Source organism: Nematostella vectensis, chromosome 6, assembly GCF_932526225.1.
Source record: "Nematostella vectensis chromosome 6, jaNemVect1.1, whole genome shotgun sequence".
Classification (NCBI taxonomy): Eukaryota; Metazoa; Cnidaria; class Anthozoa; order Actiniaria; family Edwardsiidae; genus Nematostella; species Nematostella vectensis.
In genome coordinates, this window is record NC_064039.1 from 5,329,701 (window position 1) to 5,347,513 (window position 17,813).

Here is a 17,813-nt window from a genome sequence, read left to right on the forward strand (position 1 = left end):
TATAGCTGGAATCGCCCATTAGATTGTCTATAGCTTATATTCTAGATACTTAGTTGATTGTAATGATAGTATTGATATGTTATGGAGCTTTCTTCATTGCCTTTAAAAATGGTTTCGTTAATTCGTTCATACTCTTTACTCGTTGCACCAGGGTTATGTCCATAAGATTGGTTATGACCTTACGAACATTAGTGAACATTGGATGCAATAAAAAAAAAAAAAATTATTTGTAAGATTTTAAAAATCTTACAAATAAAGGGCCTGGTTTGCGTTGAATGAACCAAGCGTGGGGAAAAAATGATTAAGGATTCCTCAACATTCCCATGACGTCACCCTTGTCATTTAAGATTGATTTGGGGAAATGTCGTTTTACTTGCTGGGTTGTTTTTTAATTATATCTTTTTAATAACACCTGATTATTACAAATCGCGACGGAGGTGTGTTACAAATTGCGACAGCTTTCTTTATTACAAATTGCGACAACTTTATTACAAATTGCGGCAACTTTATTACAAATTGCGACAGGTATTGCAAATTGCGACAGTACATGGGGCGTTTTCTCGTCCCCCTCCCTGTTCGTGTTGTTGGGGCACAACGGCGATTGGTGGAGACTCACCAAAAGCGGATGGATCACCGACGCAATGCAGGACACCGCTGACACAAGTAGCACATCTTTATATTCAAACAAACAAACAAACTGTCAATAAACTTTAAAAAGACTAATTTCATGATAATTAAATCAGCCCAAAAGAAATTAAATACGGAAATAAAAATAGTACTCCCGAATGGTGATGAAACTGTTACCCTGAAAAAAAAAGACCATGTCAAATACTTAGGCGTTATTCTAGATGACAAAATAAATTGGAAGTACCATATTTCATTTATCTCCTCCAAAATATCAAGAAATACAGGTATATTTTATAAACTTAGTCACTATCTATCCCCATCCCAACTTAGACAGATCTACTACAACCTCATATTTCCCTACCTTTCATATGCTATAATAGCATGGGGAAGCGCCTATAAATCAAATACAAAAATACTTCAAACTAAACAAAATCATATTGCCAGGGTAATTTTCTTCTCAACTTTATTTGGTGAAAATACAGAAAGTGCTTTACCACTCTTAAACCTTTTAGATATCCTAACAGTAAATCACATTTTTGAACTCCAAACGTTAAAATTTATACATGGCTGGCACAAGCAACATCTTCCCCCTATCTTTGACAACTCTTTCAAATATGCTAAGGACATTCACTCTTATAATACCCGTTATGTAGCAAATGACAATCTATACAAAGCTCGTTTTAGGACAAATACTGGTAAACAAACACTTTCTGTTATGGCGACTAATCTCTGGGGAAAACTGCCCCCTGATCTAAAACAACTTAATAAAAATATTTTGTAAAAAGGCCGAAAGTTATCTATTATTAAAACAAAATGGAACTCTTGACATAAAATTCTAACCCTCCCCATGTGTGCTTCTTGCTATGTGTTTTGTGTGCTTTTTAGCCTGTTTATATTTTTTGTATGTGTGTTCTAAGGCTACATTTTTCAATTCACTACAAGTTCTGGCTAGGGACCCAACTCGAAAACCATTTTGGTTCATTTAGGCCCTAGGCATTTCCTTACAATTATACTACTATATTTCTTCCTGGACTGACTCAAAAATTAAACATGGAAAATTGAAATGAGATATAGTCTCGAATACAAATAATGTATAAATTTAGAATTATGGAAATGCGAATAAAGTATTGATTGATTGATTGATTATTCCAGCCAGTACGAAAGAGGAAGTAAATAGACCGTTTTCACGATGTTGCGCGCGCATCTAAAATGCCACATACTGGCGGGCCACCGCTGATCTAAAATTGCGTAAAAAGTGAAGTTTAGAGACGAAGCTAGAAAATGCTGCCAGAGTGCTTTTTTCGCAGAGGTTTGGAGTCAAATACCTCTTCGTCCGCATTTTAGATCAGCTATGGCCCGCCAGTCTGTGGCATTTTGGATGCGCGCGCAAAGCGCGATTTATATTTCGGTCTCAGGTATTCGGATTATCAGGATAAGATGAAATGCTTCGCGCATCTCTTCTGTACACTCTCGCATAGACGTAAATCGGAGATACAAGACTGGGGAGCCAAAATTTACTAGCGTAACCCGTGAAGGATCAAAAGCGATATCAAGTACCTTCCTGCGATCAGCCTGCAATATGGAACAATGCCGGCGTAGAAAGCCGAGCATATCCGGTTGGCTTGGCTGCCACAAGTCCCGTGTATAGGCTTCGTGAGAGGGTGTTAATGATAGTAACGCTGAGATTCTTTTGGGAAGAAACATTGGCCAGGGCGTGATAACCTAGTAATGAACCTATCAATGTTAGCCGGTGGGGGGAGGGGGGGCGGCAAGAAGAGGGGGTTTGAAGAGTTAAACTGGCCCGTAGGTAAGGATTTAGACGTTCATGTTTATCCCGTGAGAGAGGTTGTTTTGAACTCATCCTTTCCCGGGGTAGGCATCTATCGATCTAGTGCCCACTCATGTGACCCACGGACTGGCATGTTTTCGTGTGGTGCACACCGCGGATGCTTGTTTGCTTCTTAACTTTATTTGTTATTCTCTGATGTGAGAATGTTTGCAGACTTTGAGGTTTCAGTGTTTTACACTATTCAGCCCATCCATTAGAAATCGCATGTTTTATATAGTTCATGCAGTCTCTTTATTTCTCCTGCTTTACGCCCTTGGCTAAGGAAATTCAAACACAATAATTATATACGACCTTGCCGGGGGTAAGGATATTTCTCAAGATTAAGCTCGAAAATTTGGCCCAAGGGTAAGGAATTTGACTGAAAAAATAGCAAAAATGTCAAATCTGGGGCATTCTTTACAATCTAAAACAATATAACATCCAGGAGCAGTGGGGTTCAAGTCTCAGTCAGGATCACGTTAGATTATAGCCTGCGTAGCCATAGCCTACTTGTAGGCTTTGATAGTTTTTCCGAAGAACCCCCTCTGCCCCTCCCCCTTCCCCGCGCATTTTTTCTCCCCATCCCCCTGCGGAGCGCGTTATCCAAGATGGCGGCCATGGTATGCGAACTTCGTGTTTTCGGGGTTTTCGTGCCGAAAAAACTACCAAAGCCTAAAAGTAGGCTAGCGTAACCAGCGTTTCTTGGCATTAAGAAAGTCTCACCCAGTAGAAGCCAAACTGAGATAAATAAAATTTGATTTATATTACCGAATTTCCTATGTGGTTTGTTTTTAAGCTGTGAGGAAGGGTGGAAGAGGCGTTAAATAGAGGGGGGAGGCGTTTATTAGAGAGGGGCTTTCATTACAAACTTGTAAGATTGAGATGGGGGGGGGTTCATTGAATAGGAAGCTTTATAGTTTTATTACCTTACCAAACTTCTATTTTTTGCAAGACTATTCGATTTATTGGCGATATTGAGTTCCCTTTCCCTTTCGTCTTTCGTCCAAAAATGGAGTGTGTGATTGAGGACATAAGGACATGCTCGCAAGGTTATTCAAATCATTAGCTTCATTAGCTTTTGCTTATTCAGCACTACGCTCTTCTTACTGTCTTATGACTGCTAGATTTTTATTATTGCACTTTGTTTTACAGGATTCCGCTCTATTACGCTTGTTGTGTGCTAAGCATGGCTGGTTTTTGACAGGAAGAGAATACCGCCCATACCTCCACTTCCGAGAGAAGCGAATGTCTTTTGTTTTCTCAGAATCGAAACTTTCAATATCCAAAGTATTACAACATGGTTTTCCTTTCGGTGATATAACAGAAACCGCTAAGCCGAGTTTACTTAATAACTTGTCTTGACGAATGCGTTCTAAAATGGAAGAATCAAATTGTGTTCATAATAACAACCTTAAATATAATTGGTATTGATCATTTGTGTAATTTTGTTCCTAATAATTAATTAGGTATTATATTCTTATATATAATGAAATCTAAGAACATCGTTAAGAATATTTTCAGGCTTAAAATGCTCCAAAAATAAGAACGGTCATGCTTCAACGGAAAATTAGAGGTCCTTATAAATATAAAAAGGGGTAATGTACTTCAGGTGTTGGCTATTGAGTGGCGGTGTTCGGTTCAATAGTAGGATCGGAAGTTAACCAGTACCACCTAAGTCTGTTGTGCGTAATAGTTTTTCGAATATAAATTCAATTTGTCTTCGTCGATGGTCAGTTGACTGTGACCCGCTCAGACAAACATTTTGCGTTTGAGAAAACTAGTTAAGCTTCTCCGAGGTGAAAGAAAGGTCGTAAAAAATAATAATCGTTTTGTCGCTTAAAATAATAAATATACTATTCATTAATTAATTTTGGGACTTGGAACAGATCTTTTCTCATTTCCACCGCGAAACGAGAGATATAGGGTATGGACTTTTCAGACACACATAGTGATTTTATTGTTTCTATTGACCCATTGCTTAACAAATCTGTTTAATCCATAATAAAAGCATCTATAATAGTTTTTTATATACCTTATTACACTTTTATTTCGCGAATTCGCAAATTCGTGAGTACACAAGAAGCCTTTGGGGCAATATTGGCCGTTTAATAAGATTTATGGAAGCACCTTGTCTATTTAATCATTTAATGTACAAATAGTACGGTAAAAGGTTGAGTTGGACTTGTATTTATAGATTTTTATGAAACTAAATTTAGCCCACGCATCTTTTTGTTACAAATTGTTTCAGTTTTGATGATTATAGCACATTTTAATTTCACTTGTTTTGCTTGATTTTATTATCCCAAAATCGCGAAAATAAAGTGATCTGGTTTTTACGAAAACAGGAAAAACCGCGAAAATAAAGTGTCGCGAAATATCGCCATCTCAAAATATTGACGTCGAAATATTGACGTCGCGAAAATTAAGTGTAAATAAGGTTACTATATAAGACTGCTGTCAGGGTAAAAACAAAATACTTGGCGCACATATGCTCCCGTATCTCTTAAGTCCACCTATATTCTTCTATGATAATTAAAAAAAATTTTCTAATCACTTTTACTATAGTTGATGTACACTACAAAATGAAATATGTACTCTAAAAATACTACAAAAAAATCATAATGTTCCTCTTGATCTCTAAAGAGAATCACTTTTTACAATAAAAAGTCCGCATTGCGGACCACAAGAGGAAGTTGGGAAGCTTTACATTGTAAATACTTTTCGCTCGACCACAGGCGGAGCACACGACGGCGCATTTTGGCTAAATCTCGGGAAAAGCTCAACAGGAAAAAAATGATACAACAATGAACACTTTCACAAGACACGAATTCCGTTGAGCCAACACCATATGGCATGCTCTGACGACAGAAGTCTAGAAGTGAATCAACAAAAATACCATTCAAGCGATATTCTAAACTAATTCCTGCGTTTTGAGCCCGCTTTGAGTTTTGCCAAGTCCGTCTGTTTATACATTACAATAACTGCCAGATAAAATTCCGGCTAGTTTGTCTCAGAATACATATTCATCTACACTATTACAAATCTTTGGAAATTCCTAAATTTTGAAACTGTAAAATATTAAGCCTTTAAAGGGAAGCGCGTAGGGTACCAGATCCTGCTGAAACACCACGCTTTTGCTACAAACTATCTACATGTCCACACTACAAACGAGGACATCTCTGTAACAGCACTTGTCTTGTACCGTTGTTGCCACTGTAGATCTCGGGCTTTGGTTTACCGCGGGCTTCCTGTGTGTAAATGAAACCGCAATCCTCGAGGAACACAAATTCACTCACGCCGTCACCAAATGCTAGAATAACGTTAGACGCAAAGCTCTCCTCAAACGTTGGAGAAGCGATATACAAGTTTGCTGCGTGGTTTTGTTAAAATTCCCTTGGCGATGTATGTGCGCAGAGAGCGCGCAAAGTTCTCGTACTTCATGAAAGGCTTATTTCGCCTCTCTCCCCACTCACGTGCAACCTTGGTCGAGTTGATGAACTTGAAGATCCCCTTCTCCTCGTCGACCCACTCGATCAGATGGGAGTACCGCTCCGGTTTACTTAGGAGTTCAATAAGAAACTGACACAGGCGCGGTCGACCAGACTTAAACGTCGCCTTACTTTTCTTGCTCTCTTTTTTCGGAAACGGACCCTCGGGGACACAGCGCGGATGCAGAGACGACGCTGCAGTGCGACCGAACCAGATTTTCTCGTTGCGTTCGACAGTCTCGTCTCTGGGCTTGACTTCGGTTATTTCTGTGTCGCTGTTGTTCTCGGAAAGGCAGGGATCGCTCGACAACTCGGATAAGTCGGTTGTATTGTCCATGTTGACGAAAGGGTCCTCGTCCTCAAATCCCCCGCACCAGCTAGGCTCAGCCTCCAAGTGAATATTGCTAATACTGGGATTCCGGTGGAGCTCCATGAAGTAGTCACGTGACTCTGGGGCAAATGAAGTTGCCTGCACTATGTGCTGTGTTTGCTGGATGAGCAATTGGTCTCCGTGGTCCGTTGGCTCATGCTTGACCGGGTACCACTGTAGTTCCCCGAAACTCTCTGCATCCGGGATACGTCGAGAGATGAATGGGTCTGACGTGAGCCCACGGTCTTGGTCTAGCATGAGGCTAGTGGTTAGCCAGACTGGTAGGTAGCTTGCCGCGTGTGATGGGAGGGGGGTGGTGTAGTGACACTCTAATGTCATCGTTCCTGATGGTTCTTCCTTGACTTTCGTAAGGTTGGTGTCGCTGCCGTATAGCTTGGCTACAAAAAGAGAACAAAACATGGACTGTCTTAAAAAAAACATTTGTTTAAATGGAATTTATCGTTGAGTGGTTTAGCTAAAAAAACACCGCCTATGTAATAACAGATAAATAAACGCATGAAATTAGATTCTTTGCATCTCATCCTATTTTACCTAAATCTTCTTTTTGAATTAAATCTAACTTAGAAATCCGTTGAACAATCCTGGTGATTATGCAGAATTTTTAAGACTTATAAAAATCGGAACTTCATCCTTAATCAGACCTGTCTATTAAAACTGTTGAAGACCGTTTAACTAACTGACGTCATCAAAGGCAATACTTGACAGGTGCATAGTAAAACCATTGCTCAGTGTTTAAACACAATTCATAGTATGCTTAAAAATTGTATTATATCCAGGTTACATGAAAAAGTGAGAAAAATATTAGAGGAAAAATACCTTCTTCTAAGTGTCCTTTCATTAGAAAAGACGACGAGTCTTGCTCTGAAAAAAAGGGAAAATAATAATATGGCTGGTTAGATTCAAGTTTGATATGACTCAATTTTCAAATTGAGAGAGCGAACAACACTAATCTAAATGCGGCAACCACTTAAGGCAGCATGCGTCAGAGAAGATGAAAATACAGTGTCATCGAAAACAAAACAATTCTAATAAACGCAAATTAAACGGAAAACTCAGCGCCTATTTTGTGGTTAAACAAGTGTTTCTGCTTGAAATTCAAAAAATGGCATTCTGTTATTGAGACAAACTAGCACCAGGCTTTTATAAAAAAGTGAACCGCTAACGACATAACGTCATAAAAACCGATTTATTTTGCGTAAACCATTTAGTTTGAAAGGCGGGTTTTAATTGTGAAAAGTGAGACAGTTTACTACGAAATGTCCAAGCAGCAAGAAGCTCACACAGTATCAAAAGCTATAAACAGCACATTGTGAACAGTCCACTCAAGCATAAACATGATTTTATCATAAACTTTTAAAGCACTTTGCCAACAGATGGTTTTATTGACGCCTAGATGTTGACCATAAGAAAACTAGGCATAGTGATCTCAAAGCTTTAGTTTATCACAGTGACATTTCCAAGTGTACTGAACAAGTATGTTCTGTTTTTATACGTAAAACATTTTGATAGTTAATCATTAACAATCTGGTATCGTGGTACAACGTCTTGAATAGTAAGGAATTGAAATATAATAACATGTGAATTAAAGAACAGTTTTTGACTCACCGGGAACAATCTGCGCGTTTGAGTTGTACATCTCTGGTTCTGCTAATTCTGGAATGACTGCAAACAACAAACGCAAAGCAAGTAATGATCAAACACACGTACGACGCACCTTCTGACTTCAAACTCACTAGCGAAATAAACACTCTATTGCTCCGTGGTGCAGTGCCTCAATCTCATTGGTCCATTAGCGTTGATTGGCGTGGAGTCTATAAGCGCTCTAATCAGAGAACTAATTTACCCAATAGCAGAATTGGTGTCGGGATGGAAATGACTTTCACTTAACTGTGCTTTTACTGAACACAAACAAAACACAAATCGCAATGCAAATTGTGCGGTGTGTTTGTTTGTAAGCATATGGGTCCTTCTTCATACGGCTCGGATTCAAACGACGCTTAATGACTATGACGTCATGAGGTGCATGAAGTGAGCTGTATCACTACCATGCGCGCCCAAGACGCCCCCCGCCCCGTGGATGACGACAAACTAGATTACCTTCAATTAAATCGTTGAATGCTGTCTCGAAGGGGCTTTCTGGTCCCGATGCTGCTCTCACCATAACGTAATTCTGAAAAATCATACATGTTACCATTCTGAACTTTTAGATAACAAATTGAGCCCAACAAATTACACTTGGTAGTTTGACAAGAGAAGCATTATGTAAAGTGTGCAACATTACCCACGGGCTTAGGAATGAAAAGCGAATGCCGAATATTTTTCAGCCTCGTGAGGTCGTGGGAACCAAGAAGCTGCTGGCTATGTGAGTAGCATGCTTAGACTGGTATCTCTCGCTATGCTAAATATGACTGTTTGTGTTTCGTGGAACCCGCGTGTCGAGCCTTGGCTTCCGGTCGTTCTCCGAACTGAACATGACGTCATCTTTGGTCCGTGTCACGAGTTTTGCGTGACGAGGGTTGCGAAATTGTAAAAACGCAAAAGAAATATATATACAGCTTAGCCTACCTGTAGGCTTTGATAGTTTTTCCATGGCGGCCGGGTTATGCGAACTCCGTATTTTCGGGGTTTTCGTGCCGGAAAACTATCAAAGCCTACAGGTAGGCTTTACACAGCTAAATCAACCTTCGAACTTAGTTAAATCAGTTAGCTCATCCAATTGTCTTTGTCTTTATTCTCCCACTATCCCACGATCGAAATAAACTACGCCATTTTCAATATCATTAAAGCTGGCTTTGGCATGTTCAAATACAGAGCAGTGGTGCGTAAAAACGAGGGACTTTAATCTCCAACGAAGCATGTGGAGGGCTGCCATAATCCATCGTGGCTTTGAGTTTCATTCTCGTATTAGCAGCGTGACATGCCAGGCCACACGCGCGCTGCAACTTTTGCTTTCATTTCCGCTCATAAAACATGATTTTAATGCAAACGGCGTGTTCTAACAAAAATATTTTTGTTTCTTGAATACTTAATTGACTTTGATATGGGTCAACAGGTATTGTCGTCGTAAAAGCTATTAGGCAATCAACAATATGTTTTTAAATAGCGAAGGGACGACTTTCTTAGGGACATCATGGAACATTCATCCAGCCAAAAAAACTTATAATATAAAAATATTACAAAATGTTTGGCGATAATACTCGTAATGCACAGGTGGGTTCAGAATTTCCCAAAAGGGATTCAGGGGGAAGTGGGGGAGGGGGGGGGCTGAATCCGCCACTTATACGCTGCACAAATACACTGTACTGTATACAAGAAATGGTGTGGCTGTCACGAGCCGACCACTGCGCACCCGATCTGCGCACTTCCTGTGCTCTCTCGCTCCTGAGCGCAACACGCTGGTACAAGTTTCTAACCAATGTTTTGATAGAATTAATAAATGAATAAAAATTTGCAAGCATTCGAAACACCCTAAAGTATCACCAGTCGTGTGCCATTGATCACTTTTATCATAACACAAGAAAATTTCATTGATAAATGCGTATTGAATTGATAAATGTACACGGCATTCCTCCGAATATTAATGAGTGGGAGGAACACGTAAACCAGAAGCCACAAAAACGATCTCTTAGTACTCTATTCTATACTTCACTAAATGCGCTTTACCCTACCAGTCAAATCGTAACAAGTTAATAGCAGCTACCGGTCACTCCATTTAATGCAATACAGCTCGCAGTAGTTGCAAGACACAGCGCCCTACATGGGCCATTCAGTAAATGGATTATTTCCAAACACACTCACCGGAAAATCTAAACAAATCCGAGAAACCGCAAAGACCTTCAGAGAAAGGCGTCCACTTATTCTGCTCGATGAGGTCTGAGAACACAATTGCGCGCTCCCTTTACCTGTGCGCTCTGAATAATGCGAGCTCAACGGTATAATGATCCTACATTAGCATATGATCGTGCCATAAATACATGGAGTGGTTGCTATGGGTTAGCCATCGCCACTGGTCTGTGTGCACGATTTGACGTCAATCGAGTGTCGGATTTCTACAGGCTTTGGGTTCGCTGCACATAAAGGGGGATTTTTATGACAGGTATCCTCTATTTCGAGGTTTCTCCGAATTGCTTGCCTAAGAGTGTGCGCAAATATTATTACGAAGGGTTGTTTGTTTTCTTTTAATCTTAACAGGTTTTGGCGGCTTTGGGCTAATTGAACAATTAGTGATGTTTTAGGTAAATATTCAAGTTTAGAGTTTTCTAAGAGTGGCTTATTGTGGTCATTCAGTAGGATAGAGATTAACTTGACACTTCCTCAGTCTAGCGGATGCTTAAATTTATCTATTTGCAGGACATCTCGGTAAGAGTTGATCTGACCGAGGATTATCCAGAGCCAGCGTAAACCCCTAGACTCTTTCGGGTTGCATTTTTCTAAAAGAAAATTATTTTGGAACGATTTCATTCGTAAGCTGCCGTTTTTACTTATAAGGTTTTCAAAATTCTGAGCGGATCTTATTACACATTGCGATATTGCATGAAACAAGGTCTTAATGTTCAAGAGGCTATTCAAGGCACATTCGTCTGGGTTTGTTCATGCCCTTTAATTATAGCATAACATTATGACGTCAAACTTTACGTTGGCGTAACAGCGCGTTGAAGTAAGTAAGTAGAGAGTCCAACTGGATATGGGGGCTTCCCTAAGCTACAGTGTCCTGCTCATCAAATAATGGGATGGGTAGAGGAGCTTGTAACAAAACATCTATCACTTTCCGATCAGAAAATAAAATGATACATTGCTTTCCCTATCTTACTATAATCCCTTCTTTGTCTATTTTGATGGTTATTCCCAAATAAAGAAAAAGTATCTTTCTTTGGGATTATTCATTCAATATGTGTCTCGAAGTCTGTGCCCTTTGGCGCAATCATGTCATTCAAAAGAGAATGAAGTGTTTATCTTAGAAGCACATGATAAAACTCTAGTAAAATAAACTAAAACAATAACACTAACTCAGACATCCTGCCTCTAGTATTGAACAATAAAAATACTAAACTATCAACGGCCCGATGTCATAATCAAAACAGAAGACAAAATAAATCAATTTAACAAAGACAAGGACGTGCAGATATGCCCTAGGGTGAAACACCATCTTGATATATCCCGAGTTCTGAGGAGTTATTCCACGAAAAAATTCAATCACCAGCTTTGCCGACATAACGATCAACACATGTTGTGGACTAAATCCTAAAACTCCGTCATACCATAAGGATGACGTAACCGGAAGCACACACTATGGCCCCCACCGTAGGGTACCGTCGGTGAAACGGAAGTCCCTGTCATTTAGAAAATATGGGACTGGTTTCATGTCCTTTTTCTTCGTTTAATGAATAGTAAACATTTTCAGATCAGAAACTGATTGCCTGATCTAAAGGGGGTAATGTGATTCGTTTACATTCACAAATAACTGTTCAAAACGAAACGACTTGATTTTCATCGATGAAAACAATGGCAGTAGGAACAGAGTTCCATGGGCTAAATTCTGATAAAAGCTCCCTCTAATTTGGCTGAAATGTGCCTCGTTTGCGACGCGTTAGAAAACCCGGTCAAGTCGTCCCGACGCTAGGCCTTTCCAGATTGTGCTCGGCACTATTTTAACGCAATTCGGGTTTGGGAGCACTATTTTGATAAGAGAGCACTTTTTGGGTAAACAAGTCAACTTCTAGTTTTTTTTAACCCAAGTTACTAGGTTTTGTTGTCTTATATAGACATTTCTAGTTTCCTAAACTACAAATAATATTATCTTAACTAAGCTAAGACTGTAAGACTGGTGATTTCGACATTTTAATAGGTAGGCTGTGCTTTGGTTACTACAAATATTGGTTAGCCTGTGGAGTTCATTAGAATGCCTTATCTAGAAGATCTGTTTGCCATGTTTTCCTGTTTTACATCATTTGTAATTATTTCTCGTCAGGAGATTGTAATAATAAGGTCTGTTATCAGGTTAGACATTATTTACATTGGTGATGTTTGTAAATGAACATTGTTTTTTAGAAGTATCCAAATAACAAAAGTAGACAAACACAAAAGAGAACAAAGTCATTTATAATACAGTTAGTTGTTATACACTAAAGCGTGATTTACCCGTTCATGGACAACAATATAAGAAATACTCTAATGCATGTATTTAATAAAAGCAATATTCTTTCTTTTATTCAAATTTTAATAAAACACAACTTATTTCTAAAAAATTAAAAATATACGGTAATTTTCTTTTCGCCAATGAGCACTATTTGAGCACTATTTTGCTTTTGGAGCACTTTTTAAGCACTTTTTGGGTGTTTTTTGGAGCACTTTTCTGGCTTTTTGGGGGCACTATCTGGAAACGCCTACCCGACGCGCTAGCCGAAACGTGCCCGACTATGTTATGTTATTTTTAACAGTCGGGCAGGTTTCGGTTAGCGTGTCGGGGACTGTAGATATTCAACGAATCGAAGCCCCCAACGCCCTTCTTCCTCCATACTTTGGGAGTTTTAGTACAAAAAACACAAAGGAGTTTTTGGACCTGATAGCTGTGATAACGTTTTTGCAATAATATTGGCCCCTATCAGAATCTCGAAATCACGGCGCGGAATGAAGGCTCGGATTTGAAACCTCATGAATTCGGCGATGGATCCTTGAAGGCAAAAGTGCAACTATTCTTCAAACATTGTGATGACAGTTGCATAGTGTGCAAGGTCAGTTTTAGCCGACTTATCGTTTGCTACAAGTTGGAGTATGAATGACTGTTAATGTGAATTCACAAAAAAATCCCGCCATCGCGCAGATTTTGAGATTTTTTATTTAAAAGTAAAAATATTGCTGTGTTTAAACTTTTAAACTTTTGACTTAAAGAGTAGTTATTTAACGTCATGTTATTAAGAAAGGATTCATTGAAAAACTGCGAAAATCTCTCTTGAAATAAGTCTTTGACAGGGTTGAAAATGAGCTGTTCTGCCAAAACACCTTTTAAGTAGTAACTATACGAGACGCCATACCAGTCTTTTTGGTGTATTGTTATTATTCTTCTGGTTTACGAAATAGACTATTGGGCCTTTTGAATTAATGCGAGACGCCATGCCGTACACTATGACAAAGTTTTAGGTAAGTGTTAATCAGCATGCGAGCTTCCTGATGCAAGCAGATTCACAGATTTAGAGACTTACAGTTGGAGTCGGAGCCTTAATAATCAACATCGTTTTTCGCTTACCTTAGTTGGGTTTCTTTGGAGCATTTGTCTGATCATGGTTACGGTGTGCTGTTGATCGACCAACCTCGTATCACATTCTGATAAAGGGAGGTCTTTCACTTATTTAAAAAAAATTGCAAATTTGAATCATAATCAACCCCAGGGTGTCTAGACCCTTAATAAAAGGGCCGAATATGAGTCCTTCTTGATTAGATGATCGGAAAAGGATACTCGACCCAATGCCTGAACCATACGATGACGCCGTAAGGAAGGATTTACGGCTTATGCACAAATGAAACAAACATAAATGATGGAGGAAGGATAGGTTAACTGAATTGACCTCTTACTTTTTTTTTCCTTCTAAAAGGTCTACCTCGGGACAAACAATGCGATTTCCGACATTCTTCAAACACTTGTTTATGATTTCTGGCTTTTTCAAACTAACGAAATTGGGCATTTTTTTATCCAGGGGCTCGACGGAGCAAGGGACAAAGGTCAATAGATACAAAATACGCCCACGTGCGCTGAATATAGCTGTCTGTTTAGTAAAGTTTGAAGAAAAGAATCAAGGGTGTCTAATTACAATGTCCATTTATAGTTTTTCTCACTTTTTTTTTAAATCCCGTATAACGAAGGCTTGAAGAATAACAATTGAGCGGGTCCTTATCCTTGTCGCTTTACTATTGGTTGGTGTGCAACCTTTTGTTATTTTGATTGTACGATGAGATCATTCCAAGCGCAACGAATGTCAGTAAAATTTTTTGGCAGGCTTAGAATGCATAGTGCAATACTCTAGGACACGAGAAGATTTATGGACATCGGGCCCCATCACGAGATCATCATTAGACTAGATGATTTTAGAGACGTATTTTGAGAGGACATGGTTTAAGAGGGTTCAAGTAGTGTGTACCTGGCGTGAGCGTAGCGGTATTTATAAAATAAAAACAATTGGCTGATATTCGTTGTTTCACTCTTAATCCCCTTTCTACATCAGAATGACAAGTCAATACATGTCATTTATAGAATAAATCGTTTTTTTTTTTATAAATCGTTTTTTAGGCTTCTCTGTAAACACTTATTTTAAAGAGGGATGAAATTAAGGAGTAATTAATATGCTTCCCATGAGGCACTGCGGGTTACGAAATCTTTAGCAGTGCAGCCTGGGAGAATACTACATCCGGGTGTTCGGCTGCAGACCAGTCTGCTTCACCCTGCCAGGTTAATAATTTGGAAGCGTGATATTAGGTTGGAAGATCTGGGACATTTCTTAGCTTTACATAGTGCTTTCCAGTGCGAGCTTCGGTATACCCGGCCACATAATTTCGTTTCATGTGTGGTATTAACCGACCTTAACCGACAGCTTTAGGAAGTGAGCCAATAAGGATGCAAGAAGATAGCCAATAAGCGTAGCAAAGAAATGCTTCTTTGTCCATCAAAACATGACTAATTTCTCCAAGGTATAAAATTCGTGCCAATCAAACGGTTATTCTCGCACGCTGAATTGCTAACTTTTTTAAACCTTGCCTTATGGTGGCCATAGTAGCGTTCGCCGCATTATGTGTCATCTGCAAGACACGTTTTATCTGTGAATGTGAATAACTACGCGCATTTTCCTCTGAGCAAGCCATTATCGAAATAGTTCGAAATAGTTCAGAAAGTTCATAAAGGATGCATGCATCAATGAAGCCGGAAATATTCATAAGTGCTTAAGTTAAACTGTTCTATTTTTACTCTTGTTTTACGTGCGTTCATGGTTGGTCGATACTCCAATGAGGTTTTGACGTAAAGGGTTTATAAATAAAATTTCTTATCAAGATAATTAAGTGTTTTAAATGACGTGGGAGCATTATTTTTCGAGTGGATCTATACCATCGCTTAACTACCTGATGTGGTGATGTGAAACATGCAAACAAAGGCAAGAATACTATAGATCACTAAGCATTTTTTAGTATTTATGCTGATTTTTAATGCTCGAATTAAAAGGGCACTTTCATGGGTGAAGAGCGATATAAGTGTGATTTCCTGAAAAACAGTCAAAATCATGCAGACTATCCATGTTTATCATGTTTATTTTTTTTATCTTTCAGATGAATGACATTATTGTGGTTTGAGCTTCTTGCTTGAGCGGATGGAAATAGATTGAAAATTTTACTTGTCCATGTGCCACAGGGAACCCTGCTATTCGTATTATGTTACCACAGGGAATCCATGGCTTAGGGAAATTTTTGCTACCTACTGAAAAGTTTAAAAAAATCTAAAAAACATCTTTTTATCCCTATAGACCAGGGGCCGGTCCCTAGAAAGCAGGTTAGCGCCAACCCAGGGATAAATAAGGCTATCTTGACATTTGATCGGATAAAAAGGGCATTCATCCCTAGGTTAGCGTAAACCTGCTTTAGGGCTCCACTTCCCTGCTGTTTTATTGGGATAATCAAAGGTAGGAAATCTAAACGAAATAACATGGTCAAACTTCACAATGACCGTTGCTGATACCTCAAGTGATAGCTACACAAGCTCTTTACTTTGCCAGACTGTGAAAATTAAAGTGAATTCGCCATTCGTCCAAATTATGGTGCTCATGTATTGACACATTTTCGCTGACGGCACGCTTTGACTATTGAAGTGCGTGCGTGCGCAATAATCTTAACACTTTCTCCAGTCTTTCGGACGCCGCCACACAAGAGGATGAAGCGGCCAATACATGCCTGCGCGCATAAAGCTCAAATTGTCCGCTAACTTAAAAAAAAGCAAAGTGATCATATGTCGCAATTGGTATTTGCTTCTCGGCCCCCTCCAGGGGAAGGGGAGGGGGGGGGGATCGGGAGTCTCGTCAATTGTATCCCAAGGAATAGCACTTTTGTTGTGGTCCGTAGCAGTTATTACCCTAAATGATAGCACATTGATGATAGCGATAGCGCAATTTCTATCCCATAGAGATAGCACTGGACACTACCATTGAACACATCCATACAAGGGCGTAGTCGTTGGTGTGGTCCGTTGTTGATCTCGAGGTGCTAATGAAAACCTCTGAGGCGTCTTAAAGACATTTCTGTCATTAATTGAACCATACGGACCATACCAACGACTACGCGCATCGCAGAAACTATAAGGGCTCAAGAACAATGGATTCATACCGCGAAGTCGGGCACTTTTCGGCTAGCGGTCGTGACAGTTTGCGCGCCACGACGAGACAGTAGGTCGGATTACGCAACGTTTTCTAATCAAGCACGGAAAGCGCGTCGCAAACAAAAACAAGGCACATTTTAGCCAAAGTAGAGGGAAATTTGTGGTTTATTACTAGACGTTAACACTGTTCTTACCGCCCTGGTCAATATGATGACGACTTTTAAGTCCCCCACCCCTCTCGGGTTCATGTGGATGCCATATGAACGACAACCCTAACGGTACCCTAACACCAACCCTAGGTTAAGGATTTTCGTTTATAAAGGGCCGTCCGCGTCTACATGCCATTCAACGATAAAGCCATACCGTCCAAATAGGTCATTCGTGAAAGCAGGTAGAGGTGCCCCCTGGTGGTATATGTGTGATATCGTCTATCACCATCAAAACAATTATTGTCAAAAGTTCTCACTACGCCTATTCCGCCGAGAAAATCTTTTTAAAAAAAATAACGGAAAAAAGGAAAATTTCACATTTTTTGTAAGACAAAAAACTCTTATTTTGCTTAACGTTTCATTTCCATCTATTAATTTGTCTTTCTGCCTTTTAATTCCCCCGTTGTTATATTGCGCTAGAGTGAATTAAACTCTCTAAAAAACACACAAAAAAACTTGATTCCCTGTGGTTGTGCATGGTAGTCAAGCTCTCAGGGCTAATGTTGTGGAGTATCTTTGCGTCCGTCCATTATTGCAAGTGCGTTTGTGCACTATGTGACTTTGATGCTCTCCTGCAATCATACTTATCGGCTATTTGCACACAGAGGTGAATTAAACCATTCTTATCCAGTCCAACATCTTTGTAATACGCTAATTTGTTTAATAAAAACATCGCAAACCGCCAGAATCAATTTGCCATATGAAAGAAGCTTCGCCACTAAGTACGGAAATAGTCCTGCAGAGGAAATTGCTTCGAATAATTCAATACACCCTGTATAATAGCGCCCAAATTGGATATCATTTCTTATCTATGCTTTTCTCTTTGCCGTACCGTCAGCTTTTATTTTTCTTAAAATTTGGATGGTCAGTTTATTTGTTTTTATAACAAAAAATATACATAGCGGAGTGAATTTTCCGAGCG

At 39.4% G+C, this 17,813-nt stretch overlaps 1 protein-coding gene across 4 annotated transcripts; it reads right to left on the reverse strand.

Annotated features, from left to right (window-relative positions):
- Window positions 1-4,387: 4,387 nt before the first annotated feature.
- LOC5521528 lies at window positions 4,388-10,292 on the reverse strand. Of its 4 annotated transcripts, none has more exons than XM_032366771.2 (5): window positions 10,133-10,292; window positions 8,432-8,504; window positions 7,940-7,996; window positions 7,151-7,195; window positions 4,388-6,711 (listed from the first exon to the last, which is right to left on the reverse strand). In XM_032366771.2, the coding sequence occupies exons 2-5, from the start codon at window positions 8,493-8,495 to the stop codon at window positions 5,795-5,797; spliced, it is 1,083 nt and encodes a 360-aa protein (XP_032222662.2). In that variant the 5' UTR covers window positions 8,496-8,504; window positions 10,133-10,292; the 3' UTR covers window positions 4,388-5,794. The 4 variants fall into 4 exon arrangements, with proteins under 4 accessions (XP_032222662.2, XP_032222663.2, XP_032222664.2 ...); XM_032366772.2 differs by lacking the exon at window positions 10,133-10,292 and adding an exon at window positions 8,616-8,775; XM_032366773.2 differs by lacking the exon at window positions 10,133-10,292 and adding an exon at window positions 8,620-8,752.
- Between the last annotated feature and the right edge of the window lie 7,521 nt (window positions 10,293-17,813).